Source organism: Struthio camelus, chromosome 1 (genome assembly GCF_040807025.1).
Source record: "Struthio camelus isolate bStrCam1 chromosome 1, bStrCam1.hap1, whole genome shotgun sequence".
Lineage (NCBI taxonomy): Eukaryota > Metazoa > Chordata > Aves > Struthioniformes > Struthionidae > Struthio > Struthio camelus.
In genome coordinates this window covers 121,116,182-121,132,892 of record NC_090942.1, presented here as the reverse complement: position 1 = coordinate 121,132,892, position 16,711 = coordinate 121,116,182, and the positions used below count along the sequence as shown (strand labels likewise).

General features: G+C 45.1%; 2 protein-coding genes across 2 annotated transcripts in view; both read right to left on the bottom strand.

The window, feature by feature from the left end:
* CLIC6 (chloride intracellular channel 6) overlaps positions 1–11,420 on the bottom strand; it is a 30,560-nt gene extending 19,140 nt beyond the window's left edge. Inside the window, exon 1 of the mRNA XM_009667638.2 lies at positions 11,298–11,420. The gene's annotated coding sequence lies outside the window, so the exon portion shown is untranslated. The remainder of the gene's footprint in view (positions 1–11,297) is intronic.
* LOC138068871 (skin secretory protein xP2-like) lies at positions 932–12,401 on the bottom strand. The gene is made up of 2 exons (XM_068958679.1): positions 11,298–12,401; positions 932–1,033 (listed from the first exon to the last, which is right to left on the bottom strand). Exons 1-2 carry the CDS (start codon positions 12,399–12,401, stop codon positions 932–934), a joined length of 1,206 nt encoding a protein of 401 aa, XP_068814780.1.
* Positions 12,402–16,711: the final 4,310 nt, after the last annotated feature.

Here is a 16,711-nt window from a genome sequence, read left to right as displayed (position 1 = left end):
TTCTGAAATGACACCATTTATGTCTTTCTTTCATGTGGTATTTGCATGACATTATGATTATTTTGTGTCACTGGATTTCATAATTCATACTTTCAGTAAGGCTCTTTTAAAAAGAGATTTTCAAAATACTCTGGTTTTTGTTGGAACTGGCTCTTTGAATTCTTTTGGTCCCCAGTTCATGTTGAGGGATTAACAGAGTGCTGGGGTTTCTTTGCAGGATACTTGCCTCACTCCTGCTTAGGTATTCGGTACCGAACAGTGATCCCAGCTCATAGGGGTTATATACACCTGGAAAGTCTAATCCTCTCTAGACGATAGAAAGGAAAAGAAGTCTGAAGCTGTAATTTCCTCTGGTTTCAGTTCTCTCCCCAAGATGCCAGCAGCCATTTCAGAACAGAGAAAGCCTCCATTATTCTAACTTTTGCTACCTTATTTACTTACTTACGGTCTGCTGGGCAAGTAATTGTTACTGAAATTAACTTAATTACTTAGTAAGTAATTAAATGCTTTTGACGCATAGGAATAAATTTTCCTTCATTAAGAAGTAAGTTTGTGGCAATAAACTTTCTACCTTTCCAAAATTCTTTCATAAATAAGTAGACCAATATATTGGGTCTGAAAAAACACTGAAAACCAACACAAAGCCCTTTTCCATTTTAATAGCTGCATCTCTCAAAACTGATCAAGTGAAAATTGCAGTATTAAACAAATGTTGTTTTTTAGAAAAAAATTGAGCAGAAGGCACTTCAGTTCAAAGGTTAACTTTGTTCCAGAGCATTACAGGCATCGCTTCACAGGAACTTACAATCCAAACGTCTCCAGAACCACTAGTAAGTACAGAAAGTAGCATTCAGTATTAAGGAGCCAATCACATGTTAGACCTTTTACTATTTTATCTTCTACAGAAATAAAAGGCCCAAACTCACTCCGGTTAGTTCGATGAAACACCTATCTGCTGTTGATTTTCATTGTCTCCAGCCTGACCAGGATTTCCACTGAACGGTGCGTTGGCCTGCAGGCAGGCCGCCTCATTCTGACACAGATCGTAAATAAATGGTAATTCTGTAAAACAAGAGACTACAAATGAAAATAAAGCGTGCAATATGTTGTCTCATGTTTATAGAAACTGTAATCTCACTAACATTCACTCCCATTTAAGTTAAAGGAAATATAAAATTAAACCTATATATGTCTGCAGTCTTACAGAAGGAAATGCGAAACAATTCTGCCATTTCACATCAGTTGCTGTTGCTAACCTTGGCACAGGCCCTTAATGTTGCCACAGGTATTTCCAGCTGCAACTGTGGCTCTCTACAGGCAGTTAAAAGCGCTCAACAGGTGCTCTTTAAAAAAAAAAAAAAATCCTAAACTCAAATTAAATTGCAAGAAGAAAAATGCAGACTATGGATTTATTTCCTCAACTACCTGTGCTAGGTCTGCAACCATGCCAGCCACAGTGCTCAGCATAACCAGGAATGGCGCTGTGCCACGGTCAGGATGAAGCCATCGGTACCTCTCAGCAGGGAAGGCCACTAGGTAAACACTCCGGGGTGCCTGCATCTAACTAGCTGACACCCACAGCAAAATAAGTACACGGCAATAAAGCAAAAGCAACGGGTAACCAGTAATCCACTGCTTCTCTAGCTAAACAATAATTTGCTTAATTAATAAATTATTTCAGTAGTAGTGCCTGACCGTCACAAGCAAAACTATTTGAAGCACGCGCAGCTTTCCCTCGCACCGCGCTGCGGGGAAGGCGAAAGGGGCATCAGCTGCTCCTGGGGCCCCACCAGCCTTTGGAGGGAACGGTAAAGGAGTTTTCTCTGGGGATCACTTTGGTTTTGAGGGGAGATTTTTGCCTCACGCTCCAGGACTGCCAGCCCGGGAGGAGCCTGCAGTGCTTCACGCGCGGCCTTTCCCAGGCTGGCGCCTGGGCAGCCGCTGGGAGCGGTGCTGAGCAGGTCCATGGGCCACCACGGGCCACCAAGCCCTGCCACAGGGCTGGGGAAAATTCATCATTTTCCCAGGTTTCCATCTCCAAGTCTTAGCGCAGCCATCACGCACAACCTTTGGTGGGCCAGATTTTTAACTTCTTAGGGCAAAGAACGGGTCCTCTCTATTGCCCGTTAGACGCCGGTCCCATAACAATAACCAGTAGCGAGTTGCTTCATAAATGCAATAATTCTCTCTAATAGCTTACTTTTTTCCTAAAACACCTTGTAAAATTATTTAAATAAATAGTACTTTTTCCCATTCATAATCACCATTAGCACTTATTTATCTCTACCCCTTTATAAAGTTCACTTCTAAGGCTGCGTTTAGCAAGCTTGCAAGGCCTATGCAAGGCAAGGGAAATGAAATGCAAAAACATAGGAAAATTGACATGGGGCTAGCAAAGACTGCAAAATTTTAGCTACAATTCAGTAGGGAGTAAATGAATCTTGCCAAACCTAGGAATATCATTCTCTTACACAAGTGACTGGCATATTGCAATGATTATAGTTGTTTTGGATCTCAAACCAAAATAGCAATATTTGTAGTAATCATCATTTGTTTGTTGTTGTTTTTTACTACATGATGATAATGGATTATACGTGTATTACTCATGCCCAGTGACTGAGACTTTTCAAACGAATGGAAGCAATCGTTGCCACTTCGGGAAAATGGAAGCCAGTCTATTTTAATTGCAGATGTGACAAAATCTCTATTGTTTTTAAAGCATCTGGCATTTTACCCAGAGGAGCAGGGTTTAAGCAGAGGCAAAGGGTAATAGGTGCAAAGGTGCCCCTGCTCCACTCCCCTTTGAAGTGAGTGGGACGGAGGAAATTCCATTCCTGCTCATCTACTTTAGTCACAACAGAAATATGCTAGTTAATTAATAAAAATACATCGCCCTCAGAAAGATCACTCCTCCTAATCCTTATCCACTCTTTAATTTTAAGATTCTCACTAATTTGGTTTCAAAAAACCAAAAAAACACCAATAGCCTAAGAAAACTGAGTCTTTTTTAACTGAACATGGTTAAAATCTGAGCATGTGGGAACACTGGGAAACACTGCCCAGCTACAGATCACTAGCTTGCACATTTAAATCTTACACCAAGTAGTTCAAAACTGAATTTCCTTTCACTACGAATTCCGGGCAGAGACTTAGTTCTGTCTGCGCTTGCGTTAACGCGAACATTACCAGGTCACAAGTGCACAAGCAACAAACCAAATGCTATTAGCTATTTATCCTGTTACAAGACTTATGTTTAAATACCTCAATGCTATTTCTAAGCCGTACTTAATAACGTGGCAAGATACCAGTTGAACACTCTACATTGAGACAAAAATCTTATATCCCTGTTAAATTCTTGCGGGGAATTACTTCAACAAAAGAGCATTATATTCTAGAACACATTATAGGTCTGGGAAAAAGAGATTAACTGGTATTGCCCTGACACATCCTGTTTTACACTTTAGCATATGACACTTAACCTGCAACATAGCTGTGCTGTGTTGCAATGCAAAAGCGATACGTATCTATAAACTATCTGTAATTTGTGTTGTAAATAAATAAGTAAACAAGAAGTAGCAAGTAAATAAGCAATTTTAGGCTGGTTTAGGAAGTAGGTCATTAAAGGCATGGTGAGGGGCTTGAGAAAATAATTTCCAATGGTATTCCTAACTGAGGTTTAAACAAAGCCGCTAAGGTGAAATATGAAGAGAGAGATTTGTTTGGGTTTTTTTTCCTCCTCCTCTAACAGTGAAATTTTGATACAAATAGAAAATAAATCAAATGACCAGGCAAAAATGTTGCAAACAAAAAACCAGCTCCAGTGGGAATCAGCAAAGACTTGTCCTGAAAGAACAGTTAAAAACTGGGCTCAAGCACCTGCAAAAAAAATTAGCTTGACAGAAAGGGGTTTGGATTCGATTCCTTCTTTTCCCGGTGTAAATTCTTAATCTTTCTGCCCCCCACTTTACTTCTATTCAAAGACTTCTGGAAACCATAAGAAATACAGTATTGCCCATTAAAGTACAATTTTTAAATGGAAAGAGACTGCATGCATCATACTGCAAAATAACCAGCCTCAGTATCTACAACTATAAATACTCATATTCCTCAAAATAAGTGTGTGTGGTTTTTTTTTTTTTTAACAAAAAGCTCAGGTCCTGTAATAACTTTTTAAAATAATTTCAAAAATAGCTACTGCTTAAATGTAAACATAAATGATCCTCAAAGACATAAATGAGATTTTTTTCTGAAACCTGAGTAAATGATATAACTGCTATAACTGCCCCATTTGAATAACTTGAAAAAGGACGTGCATTTGTCACGTGGAGTTCACAAACATCCTTCTATCATTCACTTCATGCCATAACAATTATAATCCTCATCCATTTTGGGTATTCAAATATATTCTGAAATTTTAGCATACGAAGAAGAAAAAGAATGAAGTGGAAAATACTGCCTTGGCACTTCTGTTTGTCTGTGAGGCTTCACAGTAATCATCACTGTAGAGAGAACAGGAGAAAAATAACTTTGCCCTCTTAATCTAGCTATGTGTGTGTGTGTGTATATAAGCATATGCATACATGTGTGTGTGTATACCTATATATATATAGGTAAAAACCAAAAAAAAAAAAAAAAGGCAAAAACCCACCGCTCAGCAATGAGAACAGCAGTTTCCCCCATGGAGGAAGCGTGCCCAATGATAGAGAAAAAAAATTGCAGCTGAAAAGGTCTATTTCTTACAGGTCTTATTACAAGAAACTGAAGCTTTCCACCTCACACACACGCATATGGTACATTACACAGTTTTCCAGCACAGAAGTCTCACGTTTTTCCTTTGTATACAACTGTTACGTGAACATTTTTTGCTAAGTAGGTCTCAGAGAGCAATTTAAGGTGATATACTACACAAATTGCCACTGTTTGGCTTGATAAACTAAATATTTTTGTTAAGGAATTAAAACAGTTTCCTCTAGCACTGACAAGGCTGATATTATTGAAAGCAACTGGAATGTAATCATTCAACTTATTCAGTCTTTTATCAGTAAATAATCAGAGGCTGCAAATGGAAATGCATATAACTCCTTATCATGGCATGACATTCATTACCAGAGCAAGAAAATAATCATGTAACCTTCATATGGCATTTACTTGTGCTCCTTGGTGAGAGCCCAAGGAACATGCAATTTCTTACTTTTTAAAAGAAGCAATAGGATCTTTTTAAGGGAGAATTAGCTTTGGCTCAAAAGTCAAGACCCAGAGAATACAATGAGCAATGGAACATGAGTAAATCTCCAGGCTTCAGTTCCCCCTCTATAAAATATGTACAATATTTCCTTTTACTAAGATTACAATCTCTGAAGAGCAGGGTCTATTTCCTGCTAAAAAGCAGATAGCCACCAGTTCAAAGTAGCTTCATCTGAGATAAACATCCTAATATCATATAGTCATATTAATAATTTCCATTACCACTTCTGCTTAATGATAATTAAACTAAATTTCAAAGAATAACCATAAATAGAATGTTGCACGGATTCTTACAATAAAGAGGACATAATGGTAAGAAATGCAGAAATACAGTGTGCCTCTGATGGCTAACCCAGGCTGGTACCCATAAAGGTGAAGTGGCCCAAAAGGAGGAATTTTTTGTGGAGATGGAGTGATCATAAGACTACCTAATCCCCTTCCTATGCATAGGGTAGCAAAATTCTGGAAATAACTTATTTCAAATGGAAAAACACATGGAAGAAAAAGTTATTTTAGGGTTAAGGATATCTGATAAATCAAGCTGGAAGGTTTTTGGTCAATGAATTGAAAAAAAAAAAAGGGGGGGGGGGGTATTTTTACTGGTAGACAGTTTAATAAAAGCAAAATATGAATTCTTGAATGGCCTGAGCATCACTTATAACACCCACAAGAGAAGGGGACACAATACCTCTCTCTCTTTTTTGTGCCCACCATATTTTGTTTTCTCAGAGCAAGTGGTAGCTCATCTCTTAGCCCACAACAACTCCCAGAATCAGTAGGAGTCAGGGCCACTGGAGCACTGGCCAATATTGCTATTATAGCAAAAAAGCAGCACATGAACCATACCTTGCCTAACCATAAGGCTTCTGGGTATTCCTAGCTCCTCACATTTCATCTTTCTGATGCTATCTTGTCTCACTTTGCAGCTGTTATTAAATATTGATGGTGTCAGAGAGAGAGCAGGAATAGTTCTGTAACTCTGTGTCTATGGCACTTCTTGGGTGAAGGATGCACATTAATCTGCTTATGCTACAGGCAACATCATCATTTTGTGAACAGCGCATAAATCTAGACCGAAGACTGGCAGGTAATATTTGCTCAAAAAAAAAATCTTAATCTTTCATTTGATCAAGAAGACGTGCAAAATTTGACCTGAATTCATTTATAGTTTTCATCGACTATAGTTACATTTTTCAATGCATTAAATATTGGCCAACCGCCTTTCCTTCCCTCCCCCAGAAACTCACCCTTCACGTTCTAATGTTTTAGATTTGTGAATGCCAGAGCAATGCTGTTCATTGGTTTATTACTCATCTACATAAAAGCATGAATCAAGCCTCAGATTAGACAGATAGCATCAAAATTCCCAAGCACAAGCTGTGTGATAATCACCTAATGCAGCAATTGTCAAAATTGCTAAAGCAATTTGTCAAAATTTCTGAAGATGCAGCCATCCAACAGAATGAAGGTTCACTTCTGAAAATTAAGGTTCACTTCTGACAACCAGGGATCAGATAGGAAGCAAATAAGGAAAATTTTCATCTTTGCCCCTGGCCTGTAAAGAACATAAGATCAAGCTCCTTATGAAGACAAAAGAGCCCAGTGAACAAGGGCTGTACGGCTGAATTGTGGGCAGTAGGGTGATCTCGTGAAAAGTTCCCGCAGGTTTCAGAGAGCAGCAAATACAGGACATGCCCTGAGACTGAATCAGGAAAGTATCCCCTGTTTAGCAAAGGGCTTAAATGTCAGGTGACCTTAAGCCTATGCTTAAAGTAAAACACATGGCAAGGTGCTTTACTGAATCAGTGCACTCAGAGTAAATAAAAATAGGAAAAGGTATGGGCATGTAGCTTTGAAGATGTTAACTTTGTTTAAAAACTGTTCTGCCTAAAATAAGCCTGGACAATAGCAGAGAGCTGTAGTCACACTTAGCAGAGATGTTTAAGACTGGTATAACATTATGGGCATGCATAGCTTCAGGACTTCTAAAACATGGACTAAAAGGTGACCCCAAGAAGTATGACTAGATCCTACCAAAATAATCAAAAGTTAGATGCAACTTCGCATTTGTGATCGCTTACATGTATCTGTATAGTTCTGTGGTTGGAACGTTTCTGGAACAGGACTTGGGCTGCAAGTTGTCAAAACTACTATTAGCGTAAGTAAACAGAGCCGTGCTGCTCCATTAAGCATGCTTCCAGGACTAAAGTCGCAAAAATAATTTTGGTGCAGTTTTTAAAGCTATTCTTTAGTGAGTGGCTCCAAGGAATTTATTTCTTGTAGAAGTCTAAGCTTTAAAATTTGAGAACCTGCACTGCCAAAAAGGGAAGCATGGACAAGCAAAACTGAAAAAGATTATATATCTAGAAAATTTGCACAGCTTTTTGAGAAAAGGGCTGAGATTGTTGCCTTTTAAAGAAAAGTTTCCCAAGAACAACTTTATTGAAATGAAAAACCTGCTGAAAGAATACTCAGTTCCCAGAGAAACCTGCTGCACGTGCACAGGGCCCACACAATAAACTGAAGAGTTATGAAAGGAATTCATAATGCCAGTTCCTCTTAAGCTGTATTAGGGAACCCTAAATTGCCATATTTCTGCTAACAAAATAGCCACGAAAGGGCAAGTACCCATGGGAAGTTAGCCAGTTTCCTGCTTTGCAAGACAGCCTTGGGAACAGAACTGCATAATGTGTTTTAACTAATGCACATCCTGGCCTCCACCAGTTTGGTACTCCGGGCACAGCTCTGTGTATTCAAGGAACCAAAATCACCATACAAGCTATTAATTAACCAGCAGCCGGCAAAGCAGGACTGTTCTGGTTTTGCTGGGCAGCCCTACGGCCCCAACAGGGCTCAGTCGCAGCTGGCTTGAGTTTGATTCTGGTTTCAGTAGATTTAGGCTACACAGTGCTCATGCTCCACTCCAGCACCTAAGCTTCCCCCTAAACCTCTTTTAATAACCAAGGTAGTATAACTCCATGTATACAAATCTTTACTTTCACCCTCCTGAGGTCATCTAAATTGCGAGTGCCTACAGTGAATCCACATTAAAAATGAACAGTAAAAACGTATCTATTTTCATTCACAACAGAACGTCAGTTATCCTCCTTACAAATCATACTAATCTAACCGATTTACGGACTGATTTACAGCAAAAATGCAAAACCGAGGCGTAACTATCTCCTCGGTGATTTTATTGTAAATGTTTACGTCAAGCATCAGGTACAGAACAGAGTCCACTGAGAAGACATGCAGGCTATGATGATTTTCTAGAGATTTGAGCTCCTGCTTTCCACAGAGTTCATAGCTACAGCATTCAAAGCCCTGAGGTTCGGTTTCAGAACAGTCCATTTTTACTTGAAATGTAAGTTATGTACAAAGCACAGATCCATCGCATCACAGAAAATGAAATTCTTTTCTTGTTCCATAACATGTAGCGCACACTACCGTTTAAGCTGAATGAGTTAACTGCGGTGGCACACTTTGGAGACACACATGCAAGCGCTTGTTATTTGCTACGCCTCTAGTCACAGCAAGGCTTCTGACATTTTTACTTTCTTGTTTCTCAGCACTTTTGATAATTCAGGACGTCTCTTCAGTGTATCAAGTCAGTCAAGCACATCTCAGGAACGGTGCAAGGAAATTCTGTATCAGGAAGGTAACCTCGTCTTTATCAGAACATAACAGAACCTGGAATCCCATAAAAGCCTTGTTCACTGGCAGGAATGAAATAAGTCCCTGAATGAAATAAATGACTTTGAATTACAGTTCAAGAATGTTGCAAAGACTTGATGAAGCCTATTGCTTTTCACTGGATAAAATCTATTACCTTAGGCAACTTCTACTATATGCCATTTAGCCCAGAACGTAAGCAAGACCTGCCTTGGAAGGGGAATAATCTCAGAGAAGACCTCATGCTCAGACTGGGTTAGCTGCCTGAATGTTGGTGCTCAGCTCTCACAACTAAATTACTTTTCCCAGAAGTCTTTTGAGGAAATGATGAAACTTGTAGGTGTGACTCCAGTGTTTAAGTTTCACATCTGTAAGAAAATATAAAACTGACCAGTAGGAAAGTTTGTTTGTTTGTTTGTTTTAATTTAGAAATTGAATTTCACATCCTACATAGATTTTTAAGGCTAAGATTGTTTAAACATTTTTTTGAATAATTTTAATGAGAGTTCCATTATATTCAAATAGTAAGATAAACTTAGAGCACTTACAGACAATTTCTGAAAAATAAAAGGCTCTTGCTGAGGTGGGGGGGAGAGTGTCCTACACATACCATTAACCTTAGAAGATGACCAGCTAGCAAGCTTCAACATCCCCGAGGTGTTCTGCTCAAGGTGCCAAAACACATGCCTTGCAGAATTACCAGAGAGCAAGCAGAAAGCGTATCTGGATGCCCTTTGCAAACATTTGACTTTGAAACACCAGAAACACCAAACAACACTATCTAAAGGAAATACACACTGCAGATTTTTTCATGGGAAAGTAGAAATCAAATAGGAGCCTTGGGAAACCCACAAAGTGATTTTGACATGGTCTTGCTCAAGGAGTCTTACATAGTTCAGCTTCATTTTGAGCACAAATCAGCTGCCTAAACACAAATCTAGTATCTCCTGTCTTTTGAGGTGCCTTAGCAGAGCCTGTACAGCATTCAGCAGCTGGTCCAGAAGGATGTCCTCTCCCATAGATACTATGTTATTCCTGCTAACTGCTAGAGCATCTCAGCACCACATCTGTATCCTGAGCCCTAGGTGTCTGAGTTCAAACTACCTTACACTGCACAGCAGCCCAAAGCAGCTTAAAAGTCCAATTCCCAATGTCCAATTCCCTGGACCTAGCAGAAACTTCACCACTCACCTGACAGTGGAAAGCACAAAGCGACATGATATTCATAATATTCAAATATGCGTATGCAAAATGAAGCAAGCCAATGCAAAGCAGCAGGAAGCAGAAAGGAACAAATTTCTGAGTTAGAAAGGACAAGCTCATGGTCAACGACGGTAAAAACAAGAAATGCTTATAACTATACGAAAGTTGTGACTCGTTATCAAACAGTTATATCCGGAAAAGGCTCACTTTCTTTTTGAAGGTGACACTTCTGCTTGTTATCCTCTGAAACGTTATTACTGGAAGAGTGGCAAGCATTGCAGTGTCAGCCAAGTCTAATGTAACACTCCTAACGTTGAAACAGTGAGCATCATTCTGACTACCACTACCTTATTTTCTTGCGAGTTTTCTCCTACTACGGGGTTTACTTCTAACACTACTCTGTATATGTACTGTGCTACCAAAGCAGGGGACAGACCTCCTCTCTGCCAAGCACCGTGTACAGAGGCACAGATAACAGGCAGATAATCCCCACCTTGTCCATTTCCGACTAAGCCAAAAATCAACAGGCAGGTGAAACAAACAGAAATTGGGACCACAAGGAAACAGGGGCCCTACTTGTTAGCAGGACAGACAAGGACCTCAGTATTGCCAACTGCCTAACCGCCACCCAGTTTGCAGTAGCTTTGCAGAAAGGAAGAGTTTTAAATAGAGGTTTGAGGAAGATCACCGAGGTGATGACTAGTATATTCACAGCCAACTCCCCAGTTGCACAGGAGTAAGTACAAAAGGTGCTTGCTCAGAAGCTTGCCGAAGCTCAGATCCTGACACGCGTTTTCCATTTACACCTAGACAGACATCTAGTAGCACAGCCCAGGGCTCATCAGTGGAAACTTGAAAGGAAACCACCTCAGCGGGTCAGGTCTGCACATCTCTGGGTCCTACTGGTGCCACCAGCTCCCCGGGCTGAGGGGATGGGTGACCCTGGCCCTCAGCGTGCCAGATAGGAAGGCCATTCCCATCCTGCCTGCCCCAAACCGCAGAAGGAATGAGAAATCAGAGGCAGGATTGTTTTAGGCGTTAATAGCCGAATCACCTTAGCCACTCAGGGTTTTCAGGTGCTGCATTTGAACACCACCAGCCACACGAGTTGTGTGGGGGCACCGCTGGCAGGGAGGGTGGCAAACTAAGGTTTCCCCACTGATCCCCCGGCACCTTACCTTGACGAAGAGGGAGATGTCATGTTCCTGCTTCTCTTCCTCCTCCTCCTCCTCCTGCTCCGGGACAGCCAGCGAGCCTGCCTCATCCTCCTCATCCTCGGCGGGGCCCCGCAGGCCGTTCAGGCTCAGACCCTCGGGGCTCGGCGACCCGTCGGGCTGCCCCGCTGCCGCCGCCGCGCCTCCCCCTGCCCCCGGGGCTGCGCTGGCCGCTCCTGCCCCCGCCGCCTCCGGGGCTCCGTCCTCGCCCTCGGGGCCGCCGGGCGACGGGCTGCCCGCGTCGCCCTCCCCGCCGCCGGGGACGGCGGCCTCCGCCTCCGGGGGGCTCTGCGGGGCGCCCTGCTCCCCCGCCGCCGCCGCCTCGGGGTCCGCCCCTGCTGCGGCCACTGTTTCCTCCTCGGGGTCTGGCCCCGCCGGGGCGGCCTCCCCCGCCGTCGCCTCGGGGTCTGCCTCCGACGGGGCCACCGTCTCCTCCTGGGGGTCTGTTCCTGCCGGGGCAGCCTCCTCGGGCGCCTCCTCGGGGTCTGGCCCCGCCGGAGCAGCCTCCCTCGCTGCCTCCTCGGGGTCTGGCCCCGACGGGGCTACGGCTTCCTCCTCGGGGTCTGTTCCCGCCGGTGCAGCCCCCCTCGTTGCCTCCTCGGGGTCTGACCCCGACGGGGCCACCGTTTCCTCCTGGGGGTCCGTCCCCGCCGGCTCAGCCTCCCCCGCTGCCGCCTCAGGTTCAGACCCCGCCGGGGCGGCCTCCGCGGGCGCTTTCTCCGGGTCTGACCCCGCTGGGGCCGCCGCTGCCTCCCGGGGGTCCGTCCCCGCCGGGTCAGCCGCCCCAGCCGCCTCCTCGACGTCTGCCCCAGCCGGTGCAGAGCCCTCGGGTGCATCTCCCCGCTGCCCCACCGCCGCCGCCGGCTCCCCCCCGCCGGGGTCCCGCTGCTCTGCCCCCGCCTCGGCCCGCTGCCCCGCGCCCGGGGGCTCCGCCGCCCCCTCGGGGCAGCCGCCCGCCGCTGCGCCCCGCTCCTGCCCGGCGGCTCCTTCCCCGCTCAGCGCTTCCCCCGCGGGGGGCCCCGCCGCCCCCTCGGGGCTGCCGCCGGGCTGCCCCGGGCTCTCCGCCATGCCGGCCGGCGGGGCGCCGCGCCGCGCAGCGCAGCGCAGCCAGCCGCGGGGACCGGCGGTGCCGCCGCCGCACCGGGGATCAGCGCCGGGCACCGACGGGGGGGACGGCGGCGCCTGCGCACGGCGGGTGCGCGCGTGTCTGTGTGTGGGTGTGGGTGTGCGCGTGTGGGTGCGTGTGTAGGGGGCGGGAGCCGCAGGTGCGGGCGCTCCTCCTTCGCTGCGGCCCCCGCACGGCGCTGGGGCAGCCGGTGCCGTGGCCGCCCCGCTCCGCCCCAAACCTCTGCGCCTCGGGAAACGCTTTCTTTCCTCGCTTCTTTCGGCGGCTCCTGGCACTGGTGGAAGGCGGTGGGAGCATGACCGTGGCGGCACAAGGCACTGCCATTCCTTCCTCCAGAGCGGCTTCCTTCAAACCTCTGGTGGAAGCAGCGCTCAGCGTTTCTGGACAGTTTGTGAAGAGTTGCTCAAAAGTTTGGGCCTGGTTTCAGCAGCTGGCTGGGCCCACGTGGTGAGCGCCTGGTGCCGGCTCTGTCCCGTGCCCGGCTCGCCACGCCAAAGCCATCCTGGCCAATTCCTTCCTGCCTTTACTTCTCCTTCTCCTCTGTCCCTTGCAGCCCTCCAACCCTGCCTGCCCTCCCCTGCCCACCAGTTTTGGACCTACAAGCGCTGAAGCAACATCTCCTACCTGTGGGCAAGAGTCCCCGGTCTCCTGGCTCTTCCCCCCTCAGCCCCTGACTGGCAGGCCAGCAGGAGAGCAGATGGCCAGCAAGCGGGCAGGGCTCCCTCCTCCATCAAGCTGCCAGCCCTCATGCTGGTTTTCAGAGAGTGCAGCAAGTGGCTGAGTCCATGCACTGGTGGGCTTTGTTTACAGAAAGCTGGGGGATCAGCGCGATGCCCATCCCGTGCATCAGGAAGGAGGCCCAGCTCAACATCTCTGAGCACTGCCCAAGTATTCGGGGTCAAACCTGAGCCACTGCGCTGCAGTGCCCCACTGGCCGTCTCTTACTGCATCCCAGTGCCCATCTAGCTTTGACTTTTGTTAAGAGTGACGTGGGAGAGAGCCAAGAGCAGTGGCACCATTGGCACTTGGTCAGGAGTAGGAGACGGGGGAAAGAGGGCAGAGTACTTCGGGCTGCTCTGCCGAGCTGGACCCGCTGGCAGGTGTGGCTGGTGGCCACGAAGGGGCTAACAGTTTGCAGTTTGCGGCCACGGCACAGTGCCTGCAGCATGGCTGCAGTCAGAACAAGACGTGGGGCTCTGCTTTCCTAAGTCCGGCTTATGAAAGGAACCACAAATAAACACCCCGAGCACTGCTGACCCACTGAAACTGTCAGAGCCCTGACAGTCTTGCACAGTTTCTTAAAAGTACCCATGAACCAAGATTTCATCTCAGAAGCTGCTTAGATCTGAAAGATGCAGCAAATACTATTAGTTTGCAAGCCTGTAGCAAGGCTTGTAGTAAGCCTGTAGCAAAGGCCTGTGTCCATACCAACTGACATACAGTTGTAAGAGGAAACATTGTAACACTAAGCAAAAAGTAAGTAGATCTTCTTTTAAGCCGCCTTCCTTCATATATTACCATGCCAGGTATTGCCTTGCAATATGCCTCTGCAAGAATTCGGAGTTTGCACTTAAATATAACCAGAAAGCACCCGTGCCTTCTGGGTGAGGCAGCTGCAGATACCACATACATTTCAACCTACATACATTTTTCTTTTCCAGATATAAGACACCTTTTCACACTTTTGGTAAATTCTCTGGCTTATGGAGGCACTGAAGCGCTACAAAAAAGACAATCCGTAGGTTCTGGTGTAAGGATAATCTGCAGTACAGTTTTGCCATAGGAAGGCAGAAGTCATTTTCTAGGAGATGCAACCTGCCCTAGCTCATTCTCCCCAGAAGTCTAGTCGTGGTGATTTATGCGAAAGTATTAGTTATTTCACAGATTCTACTTCTTGAAAAGAATGTCTTTCTAGATTTCTAGGTATAGAGGAAAGAGCAGATGGAAAATTTAGCTGACAAGAATGAGGTAGCATATATAAAAATACAGAGTTAAACATTTTTTATATAAGTATTTAGAAAAACTCTTTTTCATATTTGTGTGTGGAGAGAGAGGAGGCAGACTGAACAGAGGATTTAGGAGTGAGCGGCAAGAGACAAGATGCAGCCAACAGGAGCTGGGAAATATCATACAATAAATCAGTGGGCCAGATAAAATACTTGCTCTGATAAAAGCAAACAAAGAGACGAAAATAATTAAAAACCATAAAGCCACAACTATTTTTCACAGAGCTTACGCTTCCCCAGGGGTGCTTTGCCAGGGAGACAAAGAGAATTGAGAGATGAAGACTGAAGTCGTGGGCAGTCGTAATCAGACAGTATCTCGAAGGTGTGGGCGTTTGGGAATGGAAACTCAGCATGATCCATCATAAGGCACTTATTTCACTTCTCTTGTAGTGGCTCTGATATCAGAGGAATTACTGCACATCTCGGTCATCTCTGCTTCTACACAGATAATATAGGCTCACTTTACCTAGCCCTTGCTAGCCAAACACTGGCCACATTCCCCCAGAGCAACACAAATCCTCTTTGTAATTTTACAAAGCTTTCAGATGTGAAATGGAGCACAGGTGAAGACAGCTGTGCAGACAAGTCACTGGCATTGCCACGTTGTGTCCTCTCCAAAAGTAGACAGGATGCTGGCTGGAAGGAAGGAAGGAAGTTCACCTCTGCTGAGGTTTTCACCATGGGAATGACCAACATCCACAGCACAAGAGTGGTGGAAATTTTGCAGGAGAATCCTAACCTAGACATAACCCCTGAGGCCAGCTGGCTATATTCAGATGACCACTGGCCTTGGCTCTGCCCCCTGAGAAACTCTTTCCTGCTCCCAGTCCCCTCGAGCTCAGCTTTCGTGGCTGATGGGCACCACCAGGTGAGCTCCCTCTTGCAGCTCCACGTGGCACAGCTCCCTCAGGCTCAACTGAGGTAGCTGCTCCTCAGCGTTTCTTCCCTTAAACTGTCCTCTGGATGGCAGATCTGCATCGTTGCTCTAAATATCTTTTTTGGTCTCAGTTTTAGTTTTCATTCAGGTTATGAGTCTGGCATGGGGCTTGCATCACGCTGATTTGATGGGACTACATGAAAGCCAACCATATCTCACCAGGGCTTATTCACTAGAGAGCAGTTTTAACCTGTTCCCTATTTTTCTTTATTTGTCTATTCCCTGCTCTGTGGCTCTCAATTCAGTACCAAACAAGGTGAGGATTTCAAGGTCAGCCAAAAGTCTTTTAGTGATAAACATTGATTATTAACGTTGGGCAACATTTAAGTGTAGCAAAAGATTAGCTATTTAAATACTCATAAGAGTCTGACAAAGGCAGAACAGAAAAGGACCAACAGCTGACACAGTCAAGTTGTTATTATTATCTTTCTGTAACAGGGAAAAGTTTAAGGTATAGTGTTTAATACAGTTGCAGTTTTTATGGAGTAGTGTTTGAATAGTCCATAATGAATCTTACTCAAGTGTTTTCCCCAAGTATATGCACAGACATTTTCCTAATTTTGGCAGAGTTAAGACCTGGCAATGATACTTGTAGGCATTGGATTAATGATTCTTTTTAAGGGCAACTAAAATATTTTGGAAGTGTAGATTGACAGATTAATTGTGAAGTCAAATTCTGATGAATCCAGTATAGAGAACTCCGAGGGTTTTTAAAGCCCATTCAACTATTTGCTTCCCTCTCGTTCTTTCTATGCAGAAAGCATATTATCTGATTTTCAAATGCAAATAGTTTTCTCTGCAGAAACACTCAGATTGCTTTCATGCTGACTCTTTCAGAGGGTAGGTGTGACTTGTGTAGCTCATTCCCTTCTTCACCCTAAGCAGTGCAGTGACTACTGCCTGCTCTAGCTGTCCACCCCACTTGTGAACAAGTCATGAAATCCACATGCAAGCAAGAGAGCCGAAGTAGAAATTTGGAGAGCCAGCGAGGAGGAATTAAAGGGGACAAGGTAGGCACAGTTCAGAGAACCGCCAGGCCACCAGCCTGACAGAGAGCTGCTTTTAACTCTCAAGTGTGGTTTTACATAGGAAATTTTGGGACTAGGCCATCAAAAGTAGATCTGTCCCAGTGAAATCTTAATGCTTTGGATATCTGTTGTTCTGTGCTCTGTTCATTCAAAACTCTTCCCCTATATCTCAATCGCTTAACAGCTAATCTCTCTTGATTCATGCTTCTTTACTCCTTCAAGCTCTTTACATCCCATCTGTTTCTAAAACAGGCCCTCAGCTAATAAATATTGTTTTCCCA